Raw genomic sequence first — 9402 nt, 5'->3', positions numbered from 1 at the left:
CGGCAGGAAATGGCGACGGCAGGGACTGTGTGGAGAGGACCGCCCCGAACACGAGGAGAGAATGAGAGAGAGAGGGGTGTGCCGCGCTGCCTTTTTTATGGGGTTTTCTGCCCTCCTGATTGGCTGGTTTTGTATTTCCGGGCTTTTCAGCCAATCAGACGGGACCTAGTCCCGCCCCTGCTTCTGGCCACGGCTCCTCCCCCTAGCAACTGCTCCCCCACACAGAGGGTTCGGTGCCACATGGAGACGCCATTTTAAGTCAGTTTTGTCGGCTGACTCACAGGACATTTCATGTTTGTGTAAGGAAATGCCTGGTCCTTCACAGGGGTCCACAGCTCTTCACAGAATAGCACTGTGGGTGAACTGCAAACCAGAGGACACATTTGCTCTCTGTTACCCCCCCTACACCCTCCCAAGTGAGATGAGGGATAAGGAAGGGGAGACTGAAAGGTTGGAATCTGAAACTGGAACAAGTTTATTGTAACACAGAAAAGGGAGTAGTAACACATGGGGTGAAGAACAGCTATCTAAACTTATAAACCAATACGCTTATATGAAGATATACAAAATCAATTTTGAGAATTGCAGGAATAGGTGGGTGAGGGTCCCTTGTGATAAGGCTGACTTAGGAGAGGGGTCCACAGCTCTTTACAGCACCCGACATACGTGGGATTCTGCAGAACGCGTGGCGAGTTCCTCTTACAGGTGTCAGCAACTTATGGGGTCCACTTAAACCCTTAGAGGTTGGAAAAGCCTGTGAGCAGCAGGATGTGGATGTAGAGCTTCAGGCCTCTGAAGGTGGAAGTTGTCCTGCTGGGTTTGCCTCACCATCCACCTGAACAGCTGCAGTGCAGCTCTCTGGCCGTGGCGTGCTGCTGGTAGAGCTGGGCTCCTCCTGCTCAGGGCTCAGGTAGATGACTGAGCTGCCTTGCTCCACTGCAAAAATGATCTCAGTGCAGATGTTCATATCTGAGGTATCTGTCAGCTGGAACCTGCAGGACTGGGAGGAGGGCAGCACCGTGAGCTGGCAGTGCTGCGACTGAGGCAGGAGAGGCCAGGCTGATCTCACCAGCTCCTGGACCCAGCAGGCAGTTTTCTCCACATCTAAGTATGAGTGTGTGCAGAGGGTCCGTAGGAGGCTCGAGCACTTCTCCTCTGGCAGCTTGTCCCCGGGCTGGTGGAGAACGCACATTTCGCCCAGCAGCTGCTTCCTCCAACACGTGCACTCCAGCAGCACAAGGATGCTAGAGCGCCTTGCTGGCAGCTGCCCCGAAGTGTCCAGCTCCAGGCTGAAAGAGTGCCCAGGAGGCGGCTGCAGGAAGACGGGCAGGCGGTACATGATGTTGTTCTCCTCAACACTCCAGACTTCATCAGCGTTGTCAAGCCCAAAGGCAGGCTGCATCTGAGGCATGCAGGTCCTCATGCACAGCACGCTGCAGACATCAAGGAGGTCACCCACCAGCTTCTTCAGCACCTTGCATGCGTCGGGCAGGCAAGACCCATCAACATGGTGTGCACCGTAGACATCTTCCTCCTCCTCCTCCTCCTCGTCCTCCTCCTCCTCGCTACTGGAGCTGTGCTGCTCACTGGAGCTGTCACGGCGCAGCTTCCTTTTTCTGATACGCCAGCAGAGCGCAGCAATCAGGACCAGACACACTCCTACATTCCACCAAAGCAGCCAGTGCTTCCACATAGAGCCCAGTGTGTTTTCCTCAATGCTCTCGATCTCCTGCTGCAGCCGAATCATCTCCTGACGCAGAAACTCCTCTCGCTGCTGCATCTGCTCATCCACAGCCACTGGTGCCCGGTGGTCCCGGAACACCCCATTGTGGAAGGCCAGCACAGCCAGGACAAGTGCAATGAATGCCTCCATGGCCTGTGGCAGGAGGGAGAAAAGGGGGCTGAGCAGGTCTGGCTGGGAGGGAGCCCGAGGTTGGGTGAGCAAGGCAGGAGCTGCCTGGATGCGGGGGCTGGTGGGAGAGGGGGCAAAGGAGGTGGGAGAGAGCAAGGGCAGGTTTTGGGAGCACTGCTTGTGTGTGTCCCTTTCTGCAGGGCTGCTCTCCAGCCACTTCTCTCCCAGTTTACACTTGTGCCCAGCACTACTACATCCCAGGTGCAGATTCCTGCATGTGGTCTTGTTAGATTTCACACCATCAATGCAGTTAGTTAATTAATCACTTTCTTTTTATGTGTTGATGCATTGCTTTGTTTTGATGCAAAGCACCTCAGTTATATAAAGACAAATGTTTAGTTAGAATATTTGTATCTGATAATATTTGTATCGTTGTTGCGTATTCCACATTCAAACCAGCAGCCTTTACCAGCACCAGATAAAATGTTCAGAGAGGCAAGTCAAAACAAGGGGTTAGACCTCTGCAAATAATGCCTGCCAAGTCTGATGCCAAATGAACACAAAACAATGTGATCTAATATGGCCCCAAAATAAACATGCCATCTGACACTGAGGCTACAGTTCCAAAATAAGCCTCAGGCTTGCAGCACTTGTAGATCTAAATTGCTGCAGAAACTGTTGACCAGAGCTCTGCTCAGACTATGACTGACAGTGGTAATTCAACCAAGAATTTTCATGGGAGTGCTGTTACAGGATGAATACCTAGATGTAATATTGAAAGTATCTAAAATGGCAAATTAAAGAGTAGAATGAAGTCTGATGACTTGACGTTAATTCCTCTAAGCATTTAAATGAGCAGACAGTAGTCCAATGCAGGAAATCTTCCCAGGCAATATCATTCAGTATTCTCTGTTGTGTTTTGTGCATGTAGACCTTTATTTATCAGTAAAGAAAATGTTAAATTGAAAATGCTGTCCTTTCTCTTGAGAAAGCAAATATAAATACAATTATACTAATCTTTTAAGGCCAGGAATATACATTGTACATGTTATAGGTGGTTGTTTTGTTTTACAGAACAGATCAGGCTTTGAAAAGCATCATCTGCCTTTCTCTTTCATTAATATAAAATATTTTTGTTACCTTTAAAAATGTAAGATGAAATTCTCAGTCTCCTAAATCTCATCTGGATTTTGTGCAAGTGCTTGGATCCCACACCTACTTTTAGCAAGATCATACTGAATTAATAAGGAACGCAAGAGATACGCTCTCCAGCCACATGAGCAGAAATGTGTTTTGGAAGGGGATGCTTTAAAATATCACTGTTTTGCCATATATTTCTCAGACTATCACAGAATATTATAAAGGAGTTAGCATTTAGAGAAAAAGAAAGTATCTCCCTTTTGCTGCATGTGTGGCTTCACACTGCTATATTAAATTGACCACTTTTTAGCAGGATCTCTTGAGCTGTCTACAAATCAAGATGTAAAATACACAGTAGTGTGTCTTGTTATTTGACAGCCAAAGCATGAAGATACTTTCACTTTGGATATTGTCCTTTCTGTCATATTATGGGATGGGAGGCCATTAAATTGCTATCCAGAAACACTGAATCCGTGTTTTCCTAATGTCTGCCACTCTGCCCTGGTCCCACAGATGCTGACAAGGAGTTCAGGGATGATAAGGGCTATTGGCAGATTTGGCTTGCTGTGCCAGGTCTCCACATGCGATAGGAGTGCTGTTTCTGTCCCTTGAAACTTCTGACTTGGTATAAAAGGCGGAGGATTACACAGCCTATGAAGTATGGCATAGAGGCAGCATCCATTACTTTATAATATAAATCACTGCGTGGTGGGAACTCTGTGATCCAAATTATCAAGATTGCTTATGGAAGAGGCCTCTCCGGTATAGGGGATGGTACAGCAGTAGACAGCATTCGCCAAGTTCCACCATTTCCAGCAGGGAATGTTGGTTCTTCCATGAGCAGCATGAAATACCATCGTGCGGGTTAATTACACTGTTTTTTCCATTAGCCCTGCTTTCCCAGAGATGAGGTTTCCCATTTTCCAGTATGTTGTACTTCTCATTTGTAACAAACGCTACAGAACTGTAGCACATCATTCTGAATGGGAGCATGTGCACGGGAATCAGTAACTGCAGAAGGTATAAATATTTACATTAATTTTAATATGAAAAATGCCAATATACAGATTCAGAATTGCTTGCTGTGAAATACAAGTCTATTGTTACTAAAAGCAGCTGACATAGTCAAAGTGAAACATTTTATTCTTGTTAAATTATTTTACTTTTTGAGAATATGTTTTGGTTTTAAAAATTTAATACACATTTCTGATTCAGAACAAATATATTTCACTTTAAGAAAAATATGAGGAGACAAAAAAATATTTCCTGTCCTCCTGCAGTTTTGATGTTCTTCTGGCATGACATTTTATTCACCACTGCATAACTACACCTATCATGGATGTGCTGAATTCAAATTTATGGAATTGCACAGGTATAAAACTGAATCACTCTAGTGATTAATTAAACCCACTGAATTACAATGAAAGCCAAACTTAGGACTATGGGAAGGTCTTTTGTTCAGGAATGCTGGCAGAAGCACATTTAAAGTAAAGAAAGGTTTCATCTTCTAAGTGCATTATTTGAAATGATCATGTCCCACCCATAGAGGAGAAAGCACTTAATATTTCAAGTTATCAGTGGCAATGCTCATAAGTTAAGTAATGATACATCCAGACTGAAATATACTTCCATCCCTATTCACTCACGTACCCTGTTCCTTATGACATGTTATGTGACAATGTTCTGAATATTACATTCAGTGCTGCCAAGCAAGGAATACATTTACCCAAGTAGTTATTGTTATAAGTCCTAGGCAGATTTTTGTTGGTGGGGTTTTACTTTTGTGGGTCGTGGGGTTTTTTTACAGATCTCTGCAATATTATTAATTTCTTTCTACAGGAGGTAATTGCCTTCTAGTGTTGCTATTTTATTCACTGAAAGCTGATACTTCCTTCTGTGTTAGCATCAGTTCATTGTGCAGAATTCTTTGTCGTGCTTTAATTAACCTAGCATGATGATCTCAGTACAGACCCAAATAACATCAAACCCAAATTAACATCAAACACTCATATGGAATTGTTCTATGAGATAGCCTGGGTGATGAACATATACCATATGGTAATCTTTAAATATAAAACCCACCAAATATCATATTTAATGTGACTATCCTGGCATACCCCTAAGTACTGTAAAAATAAAAAATAATTCTGAGCATTGCTCGATTCAAAGGATCCCAAAATACTTTATACAAACTATCTATCTTTCTAAGATCGGCTCACCGACCACTTTTAAACAGCCACTTCTGCAGTGAAATGCAGCAGCTATTGCAGTAAAGCACAGCAAATTGGCACAGCAATTTTAGGGCAGGTAATGAAGACAAATGGTATATCTTGTTTAAACTGCAGGGGCAGAAGGTAATCACCCAAATTTGGAGCTGGCTGAGATATCAGACCTAACAACTCCCTTGCAGAAAAGCGTCAGTCATGATTTTATCGCTGGGTAACATTAAATAGAACATGAGTAAATCCTGGTATTTAACACCGCATGAGTAAACAAGTTGGATTCTGGAGGACAGGAGTTTCTGCTTACATTTATGTGTGCAATAAAATCAGTCGTGTCTTTGCTGTACCCCATTGCTTGTTAGATTAAAATTTAGAATTGATTTTATGGGTATGATCTAAAGTCCACTGAAATCAGTAGAAAAACATTGACTGGCTTTGGATTGGGTCTTCTGTCAGCTCCAGTTTGTTGGAGGGGTAATGTACTCTGGTTTATTACCTCATAACAATGTGTTGTATATTGAAATATGGAAATGGCAGATTTGTGAGACCAACATATCTGATCAAGGCAGGAGCTTTTTCTTTAATGATAGTCATTGTACTTTCCAAGCATCTTGTTGTGCCAGCTGCTTGGCTGGAATATTCCTGGTGTTTTTGGGTTGCTGCTGGCTAATGCATGTAGCTCTCTGCAACCCATGTATTGTTAGGCTGAGGATCCAACTTTAAAAGTTTTTGCTCTTTCAAACCTCAGTAAAAAGAGAGAAATGTGATTCATTCTGTGTAGGCTTTTAATTACCCTTTGGAGCTGTTCCTTTGTACTCACAAAGGAAGGAATCACCATTGCTCCCTGTTCTAACTCAGCTGCTCACTTAACTACTCAGTGTGACAACGGGTAGATGGAGCCCTCAGATCTTTCAGCAGCAAAAGAGAGGGTTCACTTCGCTTTACTTTACTATGTAAGCTTACACTATCTCACTTTGCATTTTTACTTGCATTTTCATGATGCAATAGTAACACTACAGCTATTGTTGGCAGTTTATCATCTAATATTTCACACATTTCTTCTATTCTGATTAAATCATGAGCACAATGCCCTTTTTTTCTTTTTGAAAATATGTACTCCCTTTCTAAATATGCTGACCTCCAGGAACAAAAGGAAAAATATCAACAGCAAACTTAGCAATTAGAAAACTAGCATTTGTAGCATGGTATAGCCCACTTTATGGAGATTCATGTTTATCTTACTGTTACAGATCATTGGAGTCATCTGCCTTAGCATCCTTCAATTTTCCTGAAGCAGCTGTGATATTTCAGCATATTTTTAAACAAGTCTTTCTAATTGGTACAGCCACCTTCCTGCCTGTCTCTGAACAACCAAGAGAGGAACAAAATTTGATGGCAATTTATGTCTCTTTTGCATCTTAACTCACCTCTAATTATAACTGGAGGGAAAAGAAGATGGTAAAATAATCTCAACAAATTACTTTCACAATTACAGTTGTCCTCCTGAAGCAGAGTATCTTCTCAGTAGGGGGAAAAAGACCTCCTTGTCTTCTCTGAGATTAGCCTCATTAAAGCTGCTTTCCTGATTATTCAGGATTTCTGTAAGTACTTTCAACTTCCTTAAACAGTTGAAGATCCCTGTAGCTGTCAAGAGTCTGAAAGCTTTACTGATGCTTGCTCCCACAGAGAACTTAACTGTTTTCCTTCTTTTCAAATTCAAATGGTATTTCATAGCCAGACAGGATTCACCTTTAGTCATTTCCCTCTTTTATTTTAAAACCCAAGATACAGCCTGTGACACATGCATCTTTACAGATCCTCACTAAAACCAAGAGGCTACACCGATGTGGAGTTTCACTTGCAAGGAATTGAATTAGAATTGATCCATTGCTGTCTTGAACGGCACTCATGTATATTCTATAGGTAATGTGAGAGCATGGAATACATTTTTTTCCCCTTCTGTTTTAATGCTATCTATTTAAGCCTAATTACACTAAGATTTCTAGTCTACTTCTGTCTCTAACATGAATGGAAGTTCCACCCCTCTGAGAAATGTATCTGGCTTTTACATTAATTAGGGCAGCTGACACCTGAGTTAATTAATTCCCCAGTTCTTTTAGCAGTCCTTTTAGTGATTTAAATATACATGCAAGTATAGGGCAAGTAGGATCATCTGGCAGAAGGATACCAGTGACAGTGAAGATCACGTCAAAATGAAAAAAAGTAAGATTTTGGGGTTTAGCTTAGTTTTCTTTAATTTTAAGTAAATGACTGTACTTTCAAATCTTGCTAATTTCCAAGATGGAGAACTGGGAACTTCTACTTTATATTGGTGGTCACATTCTAATGAACCAGTAAAGAATACCCCAAATTTTAGAGGTTGTCCAAACTTTGCCACTTCTGAGCAGTATGGCTTAAATTTTGTATCTAAATCTCAGCCATAAAGAAGTTTGAAAGTGAACAGGTTTGATGTATAATGAAGAGGTCTGAAGCAAAAGCCAGGTAGTAGCTGGGATCCATTAGGCAGAGGCCTTCCCATATCTAAACTTTAGTATCTACACTGTCTGTGCCAAATGCAACTTTATCCTCAGTGCCTTTTTTTAAATAGAAGTAATATTTCTATTAATCAGCTACTTCCTTTCTTGTGTAAATCTAAGAATTTCAATATTCAGTGTTTGCGAAAGTTTTGAAAAGTACTTTTTCAGAATTTAGTGATACATAAGAAAGGATGAGGTTTAGTGACACTGTCCAGGGATTTTATCTCTCCTATTAATGTCACCTAAGTGATGCATATTACAGGTTACATGATGTTGGACATGCTGTTTTGCTTTATGATTTCCCAAGTAAGGAAGACAATTCTTTTGGATCCTGTAAGAGTCTATTCAACATTGATCCATCACTGCCTGTTGATTTTGACCTAAAACAACAGACCTTTGAGGCAAGCCAGGTCTTGTCAACATTTGGTCAAAATTAGTATGTCAGATGTTTGAGCTTTGGACCTGATACAGCTTTTCAGCTTCATGTCTTTATTATGCATTCTTGTATGAGCAAATGCAAATATTTTTCTCCCAATATAGGTAATGTATCTTCATGCTATCTTGTTTTTCTATAGTAGATAATAGAGGAGGGAAAAAAAAGCCCAAATATGTTGACAAAGAACAGACAGCATAGCTAAGCAGCCTTGCTAAATGAAAAATATGAAACAAACAGCCTGAAGTGCAAACACAGCCTGTATCTGAGCAGGAAAGGGCCAGACATAGTCATAAAGAAAACAAAATTAAACTCTTTTATTCCTTGTTCTTTACCTAACTAAATCTAATCAAGCTTTGGTTTGTATTACACAATGATTAATTAATTCCACAGTATATTTTATGAGAACCTGTATCTATGACTAGAAGGATAGCTACCTAGTTGGGGTTTATTTTAAACTAGCTTTCAAGTGATCAAGGACAGGGAACTGCTTGAAAGAGTCCAGCGCAGAGCCACAAAGATGATTAAGGGAGCGGAACATCTCCGGCTGAGGGAGGTGGGTCTCTTTAGCTTGGAGGAGACTTGGGGTGACTTCATCAATGTTTACAAATATGTTAAGGGGGAGTGTCAGGATGATGGAGCCAGTCTTTTTTCAGTGATGTCCAGTGATAGGACAAGGGGCAATGGGTGCAAACTGGAACATAGGAGGTTCCACGTAAGCATCAGAAAAAACTTCTTTGCTGTGAGAGTGACAGAGCACTGGAACAGGCTGCCATTCAGCACCACTCTCTGGGCCTGACTATCCAGCCAGTGTTTGATCCATCAGAGCGTATGCCTGTCCAGGCCTAGTGAAGCCAGTTTTTCCATGAAAACATAGCCCATTAAAAGAAAGCAAGAGGCTTTTATCCTAATCAAACACAAGCATAGTCCATGTTCTTTAGATAAAAAGAATATGGAAACGTTAGACCTGTTCCTTATCTGCTTGAAAAAACCCCAGCTGCCTTTGCATGTCAGCAGATGACAGAGCAACTAAAAATGGGCCCTCTAAATGCATTGTCAACATTGCAAAACTACGACAAAACAACTGACACAAAACATTGCAAAGTAGAAATTGCTGTGTGACAAACTCAGTTTCACTTATAAGTAAACAAAACATGACTTTTAGTCCAGTGACATGTATATGCTCTGATTTAGAGAAAGTGGGTTTTTTTGTAAAAG

At 41.6% G+C, this 9402-nt stretch overlaps 1 protein-coding gene across 1 annotated transcript; it reads right to left on the bottom strand.

Annotated features, from left to right (window-relative positions):
- Positions 1 to 784: 784 nt before the first annotated feature.
- On the bottom strand, positions 785 to 1873 carry LOC104393621 (inositol 1,4,5-trisphosphate receptor-interacting protein-like 1). The gene is made up of 2 exons (XM_010003132.1): positions 1664 to 1873; positions 785 to 1474 (listed from the first exon to the last, which is right to left on the bottom strand). Exons 1-2 carry the CDS (start codon positions 1871 to 1873, stop codon positions 785 to 787), a joined length of 900 nt encoding a protein of 299 aa, XP_010001434.1.
- Positions 1874 to 9402: the final 7529 nt, after the last annotated feature.

The sequence above is a fragment of the Chaetura pelagica genome, unplaced genomic scaffold (genome assembly GCF_000747805.2).
Source record: "Chaetura pelagica isolate M959 unplaced genomic scaffold, ChaPel_1.0 scaffold147, whole genome shotgun sequence".
NCBI classification, from domain to species: Eukaryota; Metazoa; Chordata; class Aves; order Apodiformes; family Apodidae; genus Chaetura; species Chaetura pelagica.
Note: the sequence above shows the minus strand (reverse complement) of the source record. Positions and strands in the feature narration are given on the sequence as shown.

Bases quoted from the DNA above. Each gene is read 5' to 3' on its own strand.
- LOC104393621 (XM_010003132.1), bottom strand. From the start codon at position 1,873: ATGGAGGCATTCATTGCACTTGTCCTGGCTGTGCTGGCCTTCCACAAT. The intron at 1,475-1,663 runs GTAGGAGTGTGT...GACGCATGCAAG, and splicing joins ACTGGCTGCTTTGGTGGAAT to GTGCTGAAGAAGCTGGTGGG.